The sequence below is a fragment of the Zalophus californianus genome, chromosome 4, assembly GCF_009762305.2.
Source record: "Zalophus californianus isolate mZalCal1 chromosome 4, mZalCal1.pri.v2, whole genome shotgun sequence".
Classification (NCBI taxonomy): Eukaryota; Metazoa; Chordata; class Mammalia; order Carnivora; family Otariidae; genus Zalophus; species Zalophus californianus.
In genome coordinates, this window is record NC_045598.1 from 36,672,994 (window position 1) to 36,692,605 (window position 19,612).

At 52.2% G+C, this 19,612-nt stretch overlaps 1 protein-coding gene across 1 annotated transcript; it reads left to right on the forward strand.

The window, feature by feature from the left end:
• Positions 1 to 3,024: 3,024 nt before the first annotated feature.
• Positions 3,025 to 19,228, forward strand: LOC113912572 (vitamin D3 hydroxylase-associated protein-like). The gene is given in 17 exon segments (XM_027575938.2): positions 3,025 to 3,322; positions 3,325 to 3,374; positions 8,229 to 8,342; positions 8,569 to 8,718; positions 9,036 to 9,169; positions 9,735 to 9,941; positions 11,154 to 11,188; positions 11,817 to 11,944; positions 13,171 to 13,299; positions 14,015 to 14,027; positions 14,030 to 14,111; positions 14,433 to 14,532; positions 14,863 to 14,906; positions 15,539 to 15,578; positions 15,970 to 16,076; positions 17,519 to 17,666; positions 19,100 to 19,228. Coding segments are annotated over 17 exon segments (1,818 nt in total). The 5' UTR covers positions 3,025 to 3,114.
• Positions 19,229 to 19,612: the final 384 nt, after the last annotated feature.

Genomic DNA, 19,612 nt, shown 5'->3' on the forward strand with positions numbered 1-19,612 from the left:
CAGAGCTTTTGTGTTATATGGGTCCCCTCTGCTTGGAACACTTCTTTGTGCTTCTGTCCATACGCCAAAGCAGGGGCCGTGTCTTAATAATAGAATCCAACATCTGTTAGCCTGTGGAGTTGATAACCCATTATCCCATTGGAAAAAATGGGCATTATTACTTCCATTTTATAGGTGGGGAAACAAGTTTAGAAACAGTTGCTAATTTGGCCAAGGCCAAAGACTTGCACAGAGATTTGAAGCCACTAAGCCAAACTTCAGATACTTTGCTCATCTGCACAATCATCCCAAGAACATGCACTAAACATCCCAGGGTATCAGGTTCTGGGCTCGGTGACCACAAACACTGGAGACAGAAGCAAGGTCCATTCACGGGGCTCCTCTGCTAGGTGTCTTTCTCCAGGAGGTTCTGTCAGATCATCGTCCACCCTCCCTTCCTCTCCCTGGGGTTGCGATCATTGGAGTTTAGGACACTGTGAGAATACCTGCTATTTGTGCCTGTTAAGCAGCATCTTTTAAGGTCATCCCAGGGCTTTAGCCTATTGAGAGCCTTTGGGATCCTGGCTGTGTTGGCCACTCTGCTCTGCCTCTCAGCTTGTCCATCCACAAGTATGAGCACTAGACCTCTTTAACTTCATCTAAGTCACCAATAAATATATTGATCGGATCAAGGCCAAGGAAAGACCCTGGGGTGTGTCACTCCAGGCACACACCAGTGCAATCTGATCTGCCATACCCTTAAGAGACACCCACATAATCAAGTCCAGAGCCTACCAGCCCGCCTGGGCTGCCCCCTCCTCAAGTTTCCCACCACAGAGTTTGGGAGTGGTAACCCTGGGTGTCTTAGGCCGGGGAGGCCATTTGGGGTCGGGGTGCGTGGGATTTGCTCTCATGTGTCCAGTACCCACCAAGGTGCCTGGTACTCATTAGGTATCCAGTGAAGGCTTGTTTCTTGTTTGTTTTTTTTTTTTTTGAGAGAGTGAGTGGGGAAAGGGGGAGCAGAGGGAGAGGGAGAGAGAGAATCCCAGGCAGTCCTCACGCCCAGTGCAGAGCCTGACATGGGGTTTCATCTCACAACCCTGAGATCACGACCTGAGCTGAAATCAAGAATTAGATGCTTAACCAACCGAGCCACCCAGGCACCCCCTCTTTTTTTTTTTTTTATGAGAGAGACTTAAGCGTGTTAAATGCTGCTAGGAAGGAGCCAGCAGAAACACGTAGAGGAAAAGGTGGGAATGAAGGGCTCAACCCACCTATCATTCCTCCATTTAAGAAGTATTACTGTGGCTCAGTCGGTTAAGTGTCTGCCTTCGGCTCAGGTTATGATCCCAGGGTCCTGTCTTGAGTCCCACATCGGGCTCCTTGCTCAGCAGGGAAGCCTGCTTCTCCCTCTGCCTGCCACTCCCCCTGCTTGTTCTTGCTCTCTCTCTCTCCCTTTCTCTCTCTCTCTGACAAGTAAAGAAATAAAATCTTAAAAAAAAAAAAAGTATTACCAAGCACCTGCTCTGTGCCAGGCATTTTGAAAAGGGCTGACAAGGTCCTTGCTTTTTTTTTTTTTTTAAGATTTTATTTATTTATTTGACAGAGAGAGACATAGTGAGAGCAGGAACACAAGCAGGGGGAGTGGGAGAGGGAGAAGCAGGCTTCCCGCCGAGCAGGGAGCCCAATGCGGGGCTCGATCCCAGGACCCTGGGATCATGACCTGAGCCGAAGGCAGCTGCTTAACGACAGCCACCCAGATGCCCCAAGGTCCTTGCTTTTATGGAACTTACTTTCTAGGGAGGGAGGTAAGGAATAAGTAAACGATAATTTCAGCTAATGGTAAGTGCGGATGAAGAAATAAAATGGGGTGATGTGCTAATGGAGGGGTGCAACTTGAGAAAGGATGTAGCAAGATTTAGGGTGCTGTAAGGGGCAGGGATGCTAGATTTCCTGGGGGAGCTGAGCCATCAGGGGAGAGCCAGGGTTCAGCGAGGGAGGCCTTGGTATGGGGGAAGGAAATGGTCTGAAAAGAGGAGGAAGGACCTGGGGAGTTTGCCAATGAGAGGGGCTAGTTCCAGAGACCTGTTGGTGAGGACACAGAGTATTAGAGGGTGGATGACCTTGGGGTTACCCTTTGGGTTGTGACCAACAGGTCAATTGCTAACTCCACATTTGGCCCTGGGCAACCCTCAGGTGCTCAGACTCAACATTACCAACCACAAACATCTCCTTTCCACCAATTCTGCTTCCAATGTCCCCGTCTCAAGGGCGGAACCACCACTCCTGGTCCCAATGACTGGCAGCCTCAGTTGTGATGGGTCGCTCCTCTCTTCCCTCTGAGACAGGACTGGGCCAGAAGATCCAGCAAGAGCCAGAGGGCTCCCAAACCAGTCCCTCCTCCTCTGCTGCCCCGTATCTTCCCGTTGTTTCTGCTCCTCCTCCAGGGAGCCATTTGCACCTCCTCACCTCCCTAGGCTCATACTCCTCTCCACTGCTCCCGCGGCCTATAGGGAGCTCCTGGAACAATGAGAAGATTGGAAGGGAGAACCAATCGACTGGGGAGGCTGGAGTCCCAGGATCCCAAGTGTGGCCTTGCGTTACAGTCGGGAATGAGAGCCTAGTGAGGGTAACAGAGGCAGGGGTGAGGGCTCTGCCCGCCTGCCTCGGTCCTCACTTCCTGGCATCATTTCCCCTGGGGCTGATGCCTGCTCCCGCCAGGGTCCCTGCTTTCTTCTCTGCCTGGGCCCCAGACGCCCTCCAGAGTGAGCCTGTTCGGTCCACCTCTATATAGCCTGTGAACTGTGTTCAGGGGGTGGGCAATTATCCTGGAAGAAACGGGAACCCCCAGGGACAACTCCATTAGGAACTGCCACAGGTCAGACCAGGGTTCTGGTGGGGTGTTTGAGGGGCAGGATGGGGGAGAAGTGTGTGAGGAGGTCCGATCAGAGCCTGGTCCCCTGCCCACCTGCAGGCGTGGGCTCCTCTTCAGGCTGGTCTCTGCCCAAGCCTCTTCCTCTGCATTGCCCGAGGCACGAGGGCTTTTGTCTCCAGGAAGTCCAGGTAGGGCCAGGAACCAGGTGGGAGGAGTTTGGCTTCTGCGCCGTGCAGGGTCATGCTGGCTTCGGCCCCTTGATGCGCCAGCTGTGGGAGGGCGCTCGAGCATCTAGCTGGCCAGTCAGCAGGCAGGGCCCTCGAGGAAACAGTTGCTCTATCCACACAGGTTCCCTGATGCCGGGGGTAGGTTGGCTGCTGGTACTCCTGCTGGCCCTGCTGGGGGCTGCCCTGCTCTTCTGGCAGCATGCTCCAGCACGAAGCAAGATCCCCGGGGCACAGAAGCATAGGGGGTGGCACTGCAGCAGATGGAGGCCCTGGCCCAGCGTCTCCGGCAGCAGGTGAGCGGACGCCTCTCCCGGAGGCCCCCCAGCCCTCCATCCCAATAGGCGGGTCTCACCTCAGGACCACTGCCCCATCCCCTTCAGAAGACAAGGAGCCTGGGGCGGCGGACAGCCCCCTACCCCCAGCTCTCCCCATGCTGGCTTTTTGTATTGCTGTCAGTTCCTCCTCCATCCATGTACTTCCAACCCAATGAGATTGGGGGCCGTGGGTTTTCTTTGTTCTCCCAGTGCCCGCACGGGACTCAGTAACGTGGCGGGTGTTCACTCGAGCTTTTTGTTGAAATAAGATAGGCGCCCCAGGGGGGCGCCTGGGTGGCTCAGTGGTTAAGCAGCTGCCTTCGGCTCAGGTCATGATCCCAGAGTCCTGGGATCGAGCCCTGCATCGGGCTCCCTGCCCAGTAGGAAGCCTACTTCTCCCTCTCCCACTCCCCCTGCTTGTGTTCCCTCTCTCTCTGTCAATTAAATAAATAAATAAAATCTTTAAAAAAAAGGAAAAGAAAAGAAATAAGATAAACTGATGGAAGCAATTGGAGGGAGGAGGTCTTCTTTCAGGTCTCTTTTAGCCCCTGAGTACTCCCACACCCCACTGACACAGGAACCCGGGTCTACACGTTCTCCTTCCCATCCCCCTGCCACCGGGTTCTGCAAATGTTTGAGAGCACCTGATACATGCAAAGCACAGGGTGGTCACTGGAGATGGGGTCCTCCCAGGAAGCTCTGTGTCTTAAAAGGGACTTTTGACAGCTTAGGTGGGGACATTTCAAGGCACTGGGTCAATCATCGCGGCTGGGCTGGGACTTGAAGGTGAAGGGACTGAGCTGTGGGTGTCGCAGCAGAACCTGCCTAGAGTAGCAGAGAGCAGGATGGGAAGGAGAGGCGGCCCACCTTCCATTGTGTTTGAGGTCTGCTGTGGGGCCTGGAAGACGTGACAGCCCCTTCCTGGGCTCCCCAACTGCCCTACGAGGGGTGGGCTCATGGTATCTTAGGGTCCCCAACTGTGGTTGATGGTGGCAGACTCCCTGGGAGCTCTGGGAGTGGGGGCTGGGGATAATGCCTGAGGTGCTATCCCCATGCTCTGGAGCTCCTGAATGTCCTCTGCCGTCCCCTGGATGGTGATTGATGGCCCCAAGGGGCAGCTTCTCTGCCCGAGCTGCTGCAGTTCCTGAGAATGTGTATTAATATTAATTGGGGCTAATTAGTTGGATAAATCAATCTGCCCCCAGAGAGCAGCTGCCCCTCCCTGGTTGGTGAGCAAGAAATCTGGGCTAACGGGGTTGCTGTGGTGAATCAGTGTGATGGAGAGGATTCGTGTGCATGTGTGTGTGTGTGTGTGTGTGCATGCATGTGCACGGTGGTGTATTTGGGTTCCTTCACTGCACACACCAGAACCTGCTTATGGGTGCCTCCTGCTGCCTTGTTATTGTGTGCTGGTTGAGTGGTGTGCCTGGCTGTGTGCTGCTTGTGTTTGGTTATGGGCTTGTGGTGTGTGTGCCTGGCTGGGTGTGTATGTGTTGTGTTACAGATGGGAGTGTGTACATCTAGATATGTGTGGCTGGTTTGGGTCTGAATGTTTGGTTGAGCATGTGCCTGTGTGGTCAGGTGTCTGACGTGTGAGGACATCTGCTTCTGTGTAGGTCTGGGCATCTGCTTGGTATATGTGTGGGCATCTGGTATGTAGAGCTCTTGGGCTGGGTACCTGGTGGGGGTGGTGTGGGTCTGCTTGGCTGGAGGAGTGGAAGGGATGAGGTCGTCCCTGGTGTCTCCAGCTTTCCCCCAAGGCTACAGACCTCTTGGCATTCAGTACCTTATTCTCTTCCCAACAAAGCTACACAGGTCCATCCTGGGCACCTTCCCCTCTGCCAAGGATACCCTCAAGGCCTCAGGTGTCCAGCTTTATGTCCCAGGGAGGTAGGAGGCTGAGACATAGGTCAAACCCTGGCAGGGTTCAAACAAATCCAATTCGGTTCAACTTAGCAACATCTTATAGAGGGCTCCTCTGGTCTTGCCTTTTGCTGGGCCTTGGATACAGATTCATAATCAGGATGAATCTGACATCTGACTTCAACTTGCCTTAAAGATGCTCCCGGTCTGAGTGTAGCATGGTGTGTGCATGCAAACTGTGTGTGCATGCAGAGCTATGCAAACTGTGATGGGAGGCAGCTCAGCTGAGTGTGGTGAGGGCCAAATGCCCATGGAACTATGGGACCTGGCAGGAAGGGCTTTGGTCCATCTGGAGAGGGTTGGGTGGGGAAGGCTTCATGGAGAGGTGGTGTTGGAGCTGAGCCTTATAGGATGTGTAGGAGTTTTCCAAAAGGAGGAAGGAAGAGGAAAGACAGTTCCGGAGAGAGAAAAGCCTGAGATAAGGCAGTGTTTCTGTAGAGCGCATAGAAAATAATACTCAGAGTCCACCGGGGTAAATGGACAAGCTGCTCATGGCTGAAGGCTGCTGGCTAGGAAGCTCTGGTCACCTCAGGAGGACATAAGCCCCCCTGACGGTTGAAGGTTTTGACGATATTAAACATGTTTCACAACTGCTTTGGAAACATTAATAATACATCAATTAACTAACAACTTTAAAATATATTTTCTTTGATTTTTAAACCATGATAGGAGGCAGCACCAGTGAGTGTGGAGAAGGCCAGATGGGGCTGTGGAGCCGTGGGACGTGGCAGGAGGGGGATTTGTTCTAAACCAAAGTATATGTTAAAATGACTTGAAAGTGAAATAAGTTGAGGCTCAGTTCTTCTATCAACTTATCCTAATAATTTCCAAGTGATCTGTTAATTTATAGAAAACTTGTGGGGATCTTTTGATGTGGCTCACATCTTCGGAAGATTTCCCTGTCTTTCAAAGCTCTCCCAATAAACCGAGAGTCATTAGGTGACTTGTAGTCTCATTAAATAGAGACTTTCTGTCGACATCATTGATGTCACTCCTTGTATTGAGTCCTTGCTTGGCTTCTGCCAAACCTGTAGCAATTATACTCACAATCCTCTAGCTGTTCTAATGCTGAGATTCTATTAATCAAGCATCTCTGTTGTCAGCTAAGTCATAAATATTGTTATTAGAATGCCATCATAAGGGACGCCTGGGTGGCTCAGTCGGCTAAGCGGCTGCCTTCGGCTCAGGTCATGGTCTCAGGGTCCTGGGATCGAGCCCCACATCGGGCTCCTTGCTCAGCAGGGAGCCTGCTTCTCCCTCTGCCTGCCGCTCCCTGTGCTTGTGCTTTTGCTCTCTCTCTCTCTCTCACTGTCTCTCTGGAAATAAATAAATAAAATCTTAAGAAAAAATAGTCTACCTTAAAAAAATAAAAAAGAGTCGTCCAACCGACTACACCACCCAGGTGCCCCTGATGCATCTATTTTTTAAAAAAACTCCTTTGTGCCTTAACATCCTCATCTCTACAATGGGGTGATGATTATAATTATAGTACTCGAGCGAGTTCATAATGTTTACAGTGGTGCCTGGTACGCAGCAAGCACTACCTAAGTGAGACCTTTCACTTTATTTTTTATTTTTATTTTTTATTAACATATAATGTATTATTTGTTTCAGGGGTAAGGTCTGTGATTCATCAGTCTTACACGATTCACTAGCTCTCACTGTAGTAATGATAAAACTAATGTTATCCTTGCTGGGCAGGCATTTGGTGAGTTTCGATGAATTTGTTCTATTACGGAAGGAACACTAACTGGGCTGGTGGCTGTATTACTGGGCCCTTGGCAGCCCCGCCCAGCCCACCAAGTCACTGGAGTGCCTGCCATGCCAGCAAAGGGGCAGTCCCAGCAGCCGCCTCCAGTGGCCATGAGCTCCCTCTGCTTGCTCTCCCCACCTCTCCCCAGCTCCCTGAGAGGCTTCCATTTTTACAAGTGGCCATGTGAGGACAACTGCAGGGGAGCGGTAACCTCAGGGGTCCAGATGGATACTGGGCACTTGCCCAGAGGGGTGTCATCTCTCCAGGTAGATATGTAGGAATTGGGGGCTGACAGGTAGTCTTGGGGTGTGCCTGGGGGTCAGCATGTGCTGGGATGGTCCCTGGAGGGTCCTACTGGGGCTCCTTAGGGCTGGGGGGAGCAGGGCAAGCGATGAGCTCAAGCTGGCTCTTCAGAGTCCTTGAGGGAATCAGGGGCTGTGCCTTGAGGGTCCCTGCTGGGCCGGGCATTAACCTTTTACCTGCTGGACTGTGAAGAGAGGGCAGAGTCCCATGGCAGGGGCTAGGGCAGCTGGGGGTGGTGGGAAACTTGTGGGAGTGGCTTTTTGCTAAGTGACTCAGAAGGATTTCCTTTTAGCCACAATGCAGCCATTGAGGTGCATTCTAGCCAGTTGCCCACTCTATTCTAGAGGGATCCATGTCTGGGCCCTTCTGAAAGTCCTTGAGGCATACAGGTGGGGGAGTTCTGAGCTCAGGCACTAAGATGCCCTTCCCCAGGTCAGATCACCAGGAATGGGAAGGCTGGATAAGAAGGAAAGTTGGGATGTTGGGGTGCCCCACTGAAGGCAAACCCTACAGAGATGAACCTCACTTCCATAACCCCTGAGTCCCAAAACGTGCAGATAGAGTCACGCCCACTGCCGTTGTGCCCCTTCTGGGTAGCAACACAAGGGGGCAGGCCCTCCTCTGTGCCCATGGGCACTGGGGAGGCAGAGACATAGGGAACATCCAGGACTTTCATGCCAACCTGGAGACCGATCAGGAAATGTTCTTCATGCTAAGGATGAGTCCAGGAGCGTGTGCAACACATGGATGGGTGTGCAACTGCGTATCAGGTGGGGTGTGGGGAGGTGATGTTGAGTGTGTGCGAGTGGACTGGAGCGAATCAGTCATTGACCTCTGACCTCCCATCTCCACAGGAACCCTCCCTGAACCCCAAGGCCATCCTGGAGCTGCCCCTGGAGAGTCTGGCCCAGAAGCTGCAGGATGAAGAGCTCAGTCTGGAGAGCATCCTCTCTAGCTACTTAGAGGAGGTGGGGGTTGGGTCAGGAGTGGGGTGGGGGCTGTCACCTGTTGTCTTCCTCACAAGACGTGGGGGCCGGTGTAACATCATGGCGCTATAGCTGGCTTGGGAGGGGGGTACATGCCACAGTCATTGGTCATTTCTATTCTGCTCTGAGTCAGGGTGGTGGGTGACTGAGTACCCCATGTCTGGCTTCAACCTGAGCCCCTTATCTGGTCTCCTTCAATGTTGCTCAGGCCCTGAAGGTACATAAGAAGGTAAACTGCCTGACGGATTTCCTGGGCGAGCATGAGGAGGAACTGCAGGTATTGAAGAAGCTCAAGAAGACTGAGAGAGGCCTTCTCTATGGGGTCCCCATCAGCCCCAAGGACACCTATGACTGCAAGGTGGGCCGGGTTCACATGCGTACACGTATGTGTGTGTCCCCATACGTCACTGAGCCTGTGAGCCTCTGAGTGTGTGACATTGGGCGAGTTATGTAATCAAGGAAGCACAACTAGAAAGTGGCAGCTGGGAGCTGAACCCAGTAGTCTGGCTCTGACCCACCATGGTCTTCTGCCACTCGGGTGAATTCTCCTAAGGGGGCAGCACGTGCGTCTCAGAGGCCGTGACAATGCGTGGAGCGGGAGCAGAGTGAGGAGGAGAGTCTGTCCACTGGGTGGTTGCATCCTGACCTCTGTGGGCTAATGTCACTTCCTTGCAGGGCCATGACTCTGTGTGTGGCCTGGCTCAGTTCCTGGAGAAGCCCACGGCCAAGGATGGGGTCATTGTGAAAGCGCTCAAGGCTCAGGGAGCTATTCCCTTCGTTAAGACCATCATCCCCCAGACACTGCTCAGGTCTCTGAAGTGGGTGGGCGGGGCTGGGTTTGGAGGTGGGCCCAGCACTGACAGCAACGTAAAGGCCTGACTCAGGGCAGAGGGTGAGCTGAGGGCCAGTCAAGCAGACCGTGAGGACCGAGGTTCTTGGGCAAGTCTTTCCTGCCCCCTGAGCCTCGGTTTCCTCATCTTATAATGTGTGGGTGGACTTCATCGTCTCTCCAGGCCCTCAGGCTCTGGGGTTCTGAAGAGTTTCATCTTTGTGTTTATCTAGCTTTTCCCTCCTCTCCCATAGCATTCAGCGTGCCTACTGTTGTGAGGAACCTGTTCCCAATTCTGACAGCAGGGCTGGGGGCTCCTGTCCTTAGGTTAGGAGTTGTGGTTGGTGTCCACTCTTGGTCTTCCTTGTGGCAGTGGGCCCTCACCTCAGCCGTAAAGGAGACCAGGAGGGCTCAGCCCTGGGGAGGAGCATGCGAGCCAAAGCAGGCCCGGGGTTGACTCCTGAGGGGGTCAGTCTCTACACGGGGAGGGACGTTTCCCCAGTTAAACTTTCACCTCCCAGCCCCTTTTCTTCTGTTTCCGTCAGCTTTTATTGCAGCAACCCCATCTATGGACGGACCCTGAACCCTCTGAATTTAAAGAAGACACGTGGGGGCTCCTCAGGGGGTGAGGGAGTCATGCTGGCACAAGGGGGTTCCATCCTGGGCATGGGGTCCGACACTGCTGGCGGCATCTGCATACCAGCCAGCTTTTGTGGGGTCTGTGGCTTCCAGACCACGGGATACTGCCTCAGGTACTTGGTGCTGGTGATGGGGGCGGGGGGCTCAGCCCAGCCTAGGGGAACAGAAGTCTGGGGGAGTAGAGGGGCCTGCTTGGCACATCAACTCTTATCCACTCACCTCAGTACTAGGGGAAGTGGCTAAAGTTAGGAGGGCTTCAAATACTCCTGCTTCAGCCCCAGATCAGCACACCGTGTCTGGTATAGGTGGCAGTAGAAAAGACCTTCTACTCATTCATTAATTCATTTGTTCATTAATTCATTTGTCTTTACATCTACCCATCTACCTACCTGTTCCCTTAGTCACTCATTGGTCCATCCCTTTTCCCAGCTATCCATCCTTTGCCTATTCATCCACCTATGCAATCACAATCCCGGTCTCTATCCATCAGTCAATTTCACTATTCATCCACCATTTAATTTATCTAACAAATATTTATTGAGTGTTTACTTTGTGACTGACACTGTACTAGGTACTTGGGATATATCGGTAAACAAAAGGACAAATATCCCAGCCCTTGACAAATTTATACACATTCTTCCTTTCATTCGTTAATTCATTCACTCATCCATTTATCTCCCCATCCATCCACTGCCTCTGTTCCTTCATCACCTATCTTTCAGCCTCCCCCTCCCCCCCGCCGAGTACCTACACTGTGGTGGCCCTTGTGCTGGGGACACAGAACACTCTCAGACCTAGTACCTGCCCTTGTTGTGCTATTAGACATGCAAATGGCTGAGTCAGAAAGTGATGGGGCTCTAAGAGAGGGTCAAAGCTTGTGGGAATTCACAGGATGAAGCTGACCTTTTCTTCAACAGAGATTTATTAAAAGCCTAGACTTTAAACTTTCAGAAGCAGGGCAAGGGAAGGAAAGGCTTCCTGGAAGAGGCAGAATCTGAGCTTGGCTTTGAAGGATGGATATGCAGAGATGGCGTAGAGTCTAGAAGGCTGTAAACTGTGAGCAACTTACTTTGCCTGGAGTAATATGTGTGTGTGGAAGGTCTAGAAGGGGATGCTGTGGAAGGAGCTGATACTCCAGAGCCTTGAAGGCAGTCAAAGAGATCAGACTTAATGCTGTGGGCAGTAGGGGTCACGACAGGGTTGAAGCAGCTCCTCTTGCTGGGTGCTGGTTCCTGGGGGAGTGCTTGGCTGGCTACTAAAGCCTCGGCTCTCAGGCCGGTCCCTTCAAGGGCTGAGCGGGACTCTGGGTGGGCGGGGTTGTGCAGCTACTCTGGAATCGCCTCTGCTGTTGGTCAAGAAAGTCAAGAAATCAGGTAAGCTGGGCGCCTGGGTGGCTCAGATGGTTAAGCGTCTGCCTTCGGCTCAGGTCATGATCCCAGGATCCTGGATCGAGTCCCGCATCGGGCTCCCTGCTCCCTGGGAGCCTGCTTCTCCCTCTGCTTCTCTCTCTCTCTCTCTCCCTCTGTCTCTCATGAATAAATAAATAAAATCTTTGGGAAAAAAAAAAAGAAATCAGGTAAGCTGACTGTGCCCGTGGCTACACCCATTCAAAGATAACCTGTCCGCCTTCCTCCCAAGGACATTTCACTCAGCCCCTATCTCAGATTAGCCCCACCGGTGATAAAGCAATCTGAAGGGATAGCATGGCTCCCACCTGGCCTCCCCCCAAGTCCAGTGAGAAGTGCTTCCTACTATCTAGCCTTAGTCTCTCCTACTTGTCTCTTGATGTTCTGCCCCAGCTAAGATTCTCCTGTCAGGCACCGGAGATGCTTTGGCTGGTGTGCCAACTCTGCCTGTCCCCAACCCCTGACCCAGGTTGGTCCCAGGACCCTTTGACCCTGATCATGGTCTTGGGCCCCACCCTCTGAGGCCAGGCCGTGGGGGTCCCCAGAGCAGAAGGGATGAGAGAAATCTGCCTCCTTTCTGTTCAGTGACTACAGTGGGTGGCCCCATAGCCCGGGATGTGGAGAGCCTGGTGCTGTGTATGCGAGCCCTGCTAAGTGAAGACATGCACCGATTGGACCCCGCTGTGCCTTTCATGCCCTTCAGGGAGGAGGTGAGCTGGTTGGGGAGCAGGCCTGGAGGACTCCCACCTCTCCGCTCCTTTCTTTCCTTGTTGACATGTCTACCATCTGACCATCTTCTATGAAGACCGCTTTTCCCAGCCCAGGGTACAGTGACCAAGAAGCCCACATGTTCAGTCATATTCACTTCCCATCTCTGCTGGACAACAGCTGCTTTGGCCTCCCAGCTCCTTGGACCCATAGCTAATACTGCCCCCAGAGAGGGACTCCATCGTCATAGTCCCAACACACACACAGACATGACATTCAGCAAGTATGGTTTAGAGAGTCTCCCCATCCATCCACTCATCTAGCCACTATCTGGTTAAGCTGGGCTTCCAGTCCTCTAGGTAACCTCGGCCAAGTCACATCTCTTTTTAGGCCCCAGTCTCCCCAGTGGTATAATAAAGAGGTTGGACCAGAAGATTGCTCCAGGCCCTGCCAGCTTTGGCAGGCTTCATTTATTCAATAGTTTATTCAACATTTATTGGTACCTACTATGTGCAGGCTCTTTGTAGTTCATCCTAATACTCACTCTATAGAATGAGCATTGTGCTTCTCATTTACAGGCAAGGAAACTGAGGGGAAATGAAGTGACTTGCCTATGATCACATAGCTAGTAACTGGCAGAGTTGGGCTTTGAACCCAGCCTTATCTGCTCTAGAACCCTCTCCATAGGGAAAGTCTCTTCTACCATTCAGTCAATGTCTACTCATCTGATCTCTACACACATCCTAATACAATCAACCTGTGATCATTTTCTGTCACCCATTATTTGCCTCTACTAATTTCTCCATCTCCATCCTCTTCTGGCTGTTTTTTAGCTTAAGGGTCTTTGTGTCTATTCACCTACTTACTTACCTGCCCCCCCTCAATTCCAACCACCCATTCTTCCACCCACCCATCTATCCATTTGATCCTCTGCCCACCCATCCATTCACCGTCTCATACATATGCCCACCCACTCATTCATGAATCTATCTACCATCTATCTGCCTATCTACCGCACCCCCTCAATCATGTCCCCATCCATTTGCCCTTCCAGGGGTTTCTCCAGAGGACCTAGAGCCTGGAAAGTACATAGAGAGGCTCCAAGGGGGTCTTAGGGAGTTTCTGTAGATTCCCCTGGGTTGAAGACAGCTGTGGCCCAAGGTCCCAGTCTGGCTCTTGAAGAGGCCTCAGTGTCTTCTGAGACCCACCCAGCTCTTCTTGCCCACAGGTACACTCCAGTAACCAGCCCCTTCGAATTGGCTACTGTGAATCAGATGGCTTCGCCCAGCCAACTCCTAGCATGGCCAGGGCCATGAGGCTCACCTCCAGGCTGCTCCAGGCTGCAGAAGGACATCAGGTAGGCTTGCTTAGCCTGGATTGGGAGGGAAGCCATACTGGTGAGGATGTTGGGCTGGGCCATTCTTGGAGAGGAAGGAAATTATATCTGAGTCTGAGGTGCTAACATCACTGTGTTTCCCCTAAGTTTCCTGGAGAAAACTGATGGGCTGCAGGTGGGGGCAGGGTGGGCCCAACCTGTGAGGAAGGCATCAAGGTTTTGCGGTTTCCCCCTTCAGGGATGGGGACTCAGGGACTCACTCCCATAATTCTTATAGCCTGGGTTTCTGTTGCGTCTATCAAATGGCTGTGAGGAGATTCCTGTCCTCAAAATCACCTTCCTCCCCCAACCCCTGCCTCCCACACCCATTGGCTTGTCCTGGTCCTGCCTCCCCTTTGAGAATTGCTGGTTGGCGACATATGTAATCTTGGACCAGCCTCATAACCCCCCTGAGCCTCAGTTTTCTACCACACGGGGCGGCTGTGAAGGTTAAATGAGCTCACATATGTGAAACACATGGCCTGGGGCAGGATCACAGTGGAGCAGGCAGGAAATGAGGGTTGCTTGAATGCCATGGCGTCTCCGTGGGGGGTGAGGGAGTGTCATGGCAGCGGAGGGGCTCAGGTGGATGGAGACGGTGGTGATGTGCTATCCTCTCTTTAAATCCTGAGGGATGCAGAGAATCCCGGGCGGGGTGGGAAGCGCTCCAGGCCCTGACTCAGCCTCTGTCTCCCAGGTCATCCCCTTCTCCGCCCCCGTATAGAGTATGCTGTCGAGCACCTGCTCATGGGAGGTCTGTTTGCTGATGGAGGGGCCACCCTTCTGGAGAAGCTGTGCGTTTGTCAGGACTCAGATGTAGGGCATGGGGCTGGGGACAGGGCTGGTGGTGACCTGAGCCCTAGGAAGGGACTGTGTGGGCCTGGGCTGGTGGGATGCCTCTGGTTAATTGTGTGACCTTAAACAGCAAGTCAGCAACCCGGTCCCCGTCTTCAGGATGTGTGTGTTCCAGGGGTGGTGCTGGTGGGAAAAGAAGTGTTCCTCTGGGTCACACCTCCTTCCATGGCTTCCCTCTGGAGTGGGAGTTGGGTGGGGACGAGAGCCAGTCGATGGCTGAAATGCTGTGACTGACCGGATACGTGTCTGTGGTTCCTCAGTGAGGGGGACATTGTGGACCCTTGCATAAAGACAGTGATCAACGTGCTCCGCCTGCCGGACCCTCTCAAGAGTTTCTTGGCCTATATCCTGAAGTACATAGTGAGTGTGGGCCGAAGGTGGGGGAGGCATTCAGGAGGGGAGAAGCCCTCAGAAGAGGACTCAGAATGAGGCCCAGAGAGTAGTGGGGGCTCAGAGAAGAGGAACTGAAAAGGCTGATGGGGGCCAAAAGAAAGCGGTGCTTTTAGAGAGAGGGGTGCATCTCAGAAAGAGGAAGGGGTTTTAGAGAGGGGGTGGGGGCTTAGAGGGGGCTAAAGGCTTGCGGAGGAGTAGAAGCTTCTGCAGAGTTGCTTTTTCTGGACCCTAATTCTGGGCAGACTGGTGTTGCCCTGTGGTTTCTGAATGGGTCTCTCCCTCTCTCCTCATCTCTAGGAGCCCTGAGCTAGCCAGAAGTTGAAAGAGATTCGTGGAATGGGGTGAGTGCTAGTCTCCTCAGGTGAAGCTCACAGGCATCTTCTACGGGGTGGGGGGAATTAAGTAAGGGCCATGTGGCTAGAGTTGGCATCCACTGGGGGCAAGGGCTGTTTAGACTTTGGGATCTAATTAGGTTTTTAGGGTTATATCTGACACTGGTTAAATTTAGGCTTTTGAGTGGGGTTGAGATTGGGGCTACTTTGGGGCTGGGGTTTGATTTGGAGTTAAGCTCTGAGCTCAGGCTAGAATTAGCTTAGGCTGGGGTAAAGGTTGGGCCTGAGTTGAGATTGGGTTTGGGTTTGGGTTGGGGTTAAGGTTGGAATTGGGGCTGGAGTAGCCCGAGGGCTGACTGGGGGCCTCAGGTTAGGGGAAGAACCTGTGGTTTTGGGGGGAGCTTGGAGTCCCTGTGGCTGGTGGGTGGGGCATTGACCAGAGGGTGTGGACTCTTGGGAGCACTGGACAGGCAAGGTGTTTTGGTCAGTGAACAAGACACAGGGTCATTCCCAGCCCATCAGCTGACTTGCAGCTTGCACGGAGACTAGGCTCTAGCTCTTGGTTGTAATGTCCCAATTTGTATAAAAGGGAGTCCTCCCATGCTGACCTTTGGACTTCTGTGTCTTCTTTATTCCCCCAGGACTCCCAAAAAACTGCGGGAACATCACACAGCAGTGGAGGTGATGTGTGCCTGAAGAGACCTCAAGGGACTGCTGGAGCAGGGGCAGCAGAGACCTGGGTGGTGACAGGACTGGCCAGATTGGGGGTGGGCTACACCTGGATGGGGAGGCCTGGGGACATGGGAGGTTAATTTAGTCCATCTCTTTGGGGCCAGGATGATACGTTGTTCCCAAATAATTGCAGCCGGAGACTCCTCTTCCCATCCTTTCACCTCAGCCCCCGGGAAGGCCCTGACCCCTCCTCCCGTGCCCCAGATATCTTAGGGTACATCTCACAGCCTGGGAATTCTTCCTGATGTTGAATGCCACTGGGCCTGGCAGCACCTGACCTTGCCTTGCAAACAGTGACTTCTGCTGGTCTTACCCCTCCCACCCCTCCCTGTTCCTGCAGGAGTATCAGCAAGAGTTCATAGCCAAGTGGAGGTCCTTGGACCTGGATGTTCTGCTGACACCACCGCTAACCCCTGCCTTCTCTACAGACCATTCTAGCATGGCATTAGGTGAGACGAACCTGGGTCCTGATGGGGTTGAGACCCAGAGCCCAGGACTTCAGAGTCCTGCCACAGCTTCTGTGGCCTTGACCTCTGTTACCATTCACTATTGAAAAAAAAAAATTTCTTAAATTGAGGTAAAATTCAGATAACATAAATTCACCATTTTAAAGTGTACAGTTCCGTGGTTTTGAATGTATTTAGAATGCTGTGCCACTACTACCGCTACCTAATTCCAGAACATTTCCGTTATCTTGAAAATAAACCCTGTACCTGTGAGCGGACACTCCCAATTTCCATTCACTTTTAAAATGAATTTTATTGAGGGCCGCCTGACTGGCTCAGTCAGTAGAGCATGGGACTCTGGATCTTAGGGTCATGAGTTCAAGCCCCCCTGTTGGGCATGGAGCTTACTTAAAAAAGGAGAAAAATGAACTTTACTGAAATATAATTCCCATGCAGTGAAACCCACCAACTTTCAGAGTGTAATTTGATAAATTTTAACAAATGCATACAATTGTGTAACTACCGCCATAATAAAAAGATAGACTATTTTTATCACCCACCAAATTTCCCTGATGGCCCTTTGCAGTTCTCCCTATCCTTGCAAACTGCAACCACTGGGCTGCTTTTTGTCACTATAGTTTTGCTTTTTCTGGGATTTCACGTAAATGGAATCAGAAGGAAGGAGGCTTTTGGGTCTGGCTTCTTCCACTTAGCGTATGCATTCACCCTTAACGGACTTCCTGCTGCCCCACTTTAAAAGGTGGCTTTGGCCTAGCCCCCCTGAAATGAAGCCTCAGCACAAGGCAGTTTCTGGGCCAATGCTGGGGCCCCTGCCCAGCACAGGAGCAGGTCTCAGAGGTGTTATCAGTGCAGAATGAAAACCCACCTCAAGCCTGGACTCCTTTTCCCTGGGTCCCCCCACAGTGGCTGCCCAAATGCACATCCCACACCTGGCCCTGCATCAATGTCCTCTGCTGACATCACCGCCCCTTCTTTGTCACTCATTCCCTGCAAACAGGTGGCTGCTGCAGGGGAGCTGCCTTTTTAACTCAGGGTTGCCCTCCCTGCACGCTTCAGCCATCCTCAGCCGTGTGGTCTGTGAAAAAACCAGCTAACTTGTCAACCACCTCCGTTTCCTCATTGTACACAGGGAAGAGTCAAGTCCGCCTCACAGGGGTGGAGAGGACTCAAGGAATCAGTAACAGAGAGAGGCCAGCACAGTGCCTGGCACTGAGGAAGGCTTCGATAGCATCCATCCTCTCCTTCCCTCCACTGTGGGGCGAGCAGGAGGCGGTGGTCAGGTGGATTCCTGGTCCCAGACGGGCAACGTTGCAAGCCCAGAGGGCTGCAGTTCCGAGAAGGACCCCGAGGGGGCGCTCACCCAACACTCTTCCCCACCTGCCTCTTTCGTCCCCTGACCTGGGCTGGCCGGGATCTTCCTACGGATGTCTCCTCCTACTGGAGCCTGTACAATGTCCTGAACTTCCCCGCTGGCGTGGTGCCGGTCACCGCGGTGACGCTGCAGGACGAGGAGGAACTGGCCTTCTACAAGGGATACTACGGAGACAGTTCTGACAAATCTTTCTGGGAGGTCAGTTTCCCCCTCCATACCTCTCCCCCAGGGACACAAGCCAGGACTGAGTCTTGCCTCCATCCCAGCCCGAGTGAGTGGGAGTGGGGTGGGGCCAGTCATTCCTACTGTTCTATCCTTTATCACTTCTGCTGCAGTTTCATCCCATCTCTGAGGACACACCCTCTGAGCTCCAAGTCAGCCTCTGTCCTTGTCCAGGGAGGATACTTTACAAAACCACGGGCTTCTTGACACTTGCTTAGGGAAAGTTGACCCCAGAGGCAGGAAGAGTAGAGCAAATGCTGCTGGTTAGGAGCTTACTAGGGAATTGGACTGGACACTCCTCCTCTCTGAGCCTCAACGTCTTTGCCAGGAAAATGGGAATTAAAATATCTACCCTGCAGGGTTGTCCTAAAGGTTCAATGGAAAAACAGTGAAGCAATCAGTATAAGGCTTTGTATATAGGAAGTGTTCCAATAAATGCTACTATTACTAATTCAGAGTTGGCTTCACAAAAGGAAATATTTCCATGTGCATATTTAATGCATGATCTAAAATAACAACCCTGTCTTGGGTGACAGAGAGAAAGGGAGGGAGAGAGAGACTGACTCTGAAAAGTATGTATGTGTCTGAGTCAGACATTAAGTAACTTACTTTTCTGGAAATTGATTTTAGTGCTAGAGTTGCCCAGTGGAGCTGCTGACCTGAATTCTGAGAAAATAATAATAATGACACTATCTAATGTGTCTTGAGCTCTTACTCTGTTCCAGGAACTGTTTAAAAGTGCTGTATATTTATTAAATCATTAAATCCCCTAACTGTCCTGTGAGGTTTTACGAAGTTGGCAATGGGGGCACACATAGGTTAAGAGATTTGACCCATGCCACCACACCACACAGGCAGGTGAAGTGGAAGGAGCCCGGACTTGAAGCCAGTTGACTTGACTCGTGACAAAGACAGATAAGGGCTTGTATCTTATCATCATAAAACAATGGAAACATGTTTGAATGCCTCTAAGTATGTTTGGATTTCATGGCAGACACTTGGGTTCAGTCCCCATGTTCCTGAGTCTGCATTTGGGGTCAAGGTACCTCTTTCAGTGCAGAAGTATGACCGGGCTCTGGATCAGGGATTTGCACATTCTTCTTTCCTTTGCTGAGAACATTGGGTGGATACTTGTTTTTTTATTTCATGATTGTAGTCAGCTGTCTGCACAGGGAGCAAGTTTTGCATCTTAACCCTGGAGAACTAAAGACAGATAAAGTCAGAATAGTTTTTCCAGGTTTCCCTGAGAGCTGAGGAAGCCTGGGACTCTGAGATCCAGGACATCTCTACCTTAATGTAGATTGCGGATGAGATGTTTGGACTAATGCAGATGGGTGGTGAGGGAGGCTGGGCACGGGGCCTGTGAGCGGAGAGCAGGCTCTAAGCCCACCCACCTGCTCTCTGGGCAGGCGGTACAAGGATCCGTGGGACTTCCTGTGGCTGTGCAGGGCGTTGCTCTGCCATGGGAAGAGGAGCTGTGTCTCCGGTTCATGAAGGAGGTGGAGACCTTGGCCAAGAACCACAGGGGACCTGAGTGATTAGGCCACTCCTCCTGGAGGCCTTCCTACATCCTCATCCAAGTCTGCTCCTGATGCCTCTTCTCGTGCATACTCTATCTGCCTCATGTTTCCTCCTCCCAGAAGCCCACCAGATTCCTTTTCTTTGTTGTCCTTCTGCATGGGTACTCAATACACGGACTCCTCAGATTGGCCCGAGATGGGGCACAGGGTGAAGGGCTCTTTGCAGTCCTACTTCCAGCCAGCTCGGCAAACTAATGGACTCATTCCTCCCTGTACTAGGTAGCAGAGACTTTCTGGAGCTAAAACCTCAATGCAGAGGAATAGATTTCCTCCATCCCCCCATCCACCTATATAGTCAGCCAGCCATCCTACATTTGTTGAGTACCTCCTCTGAACCCAAAT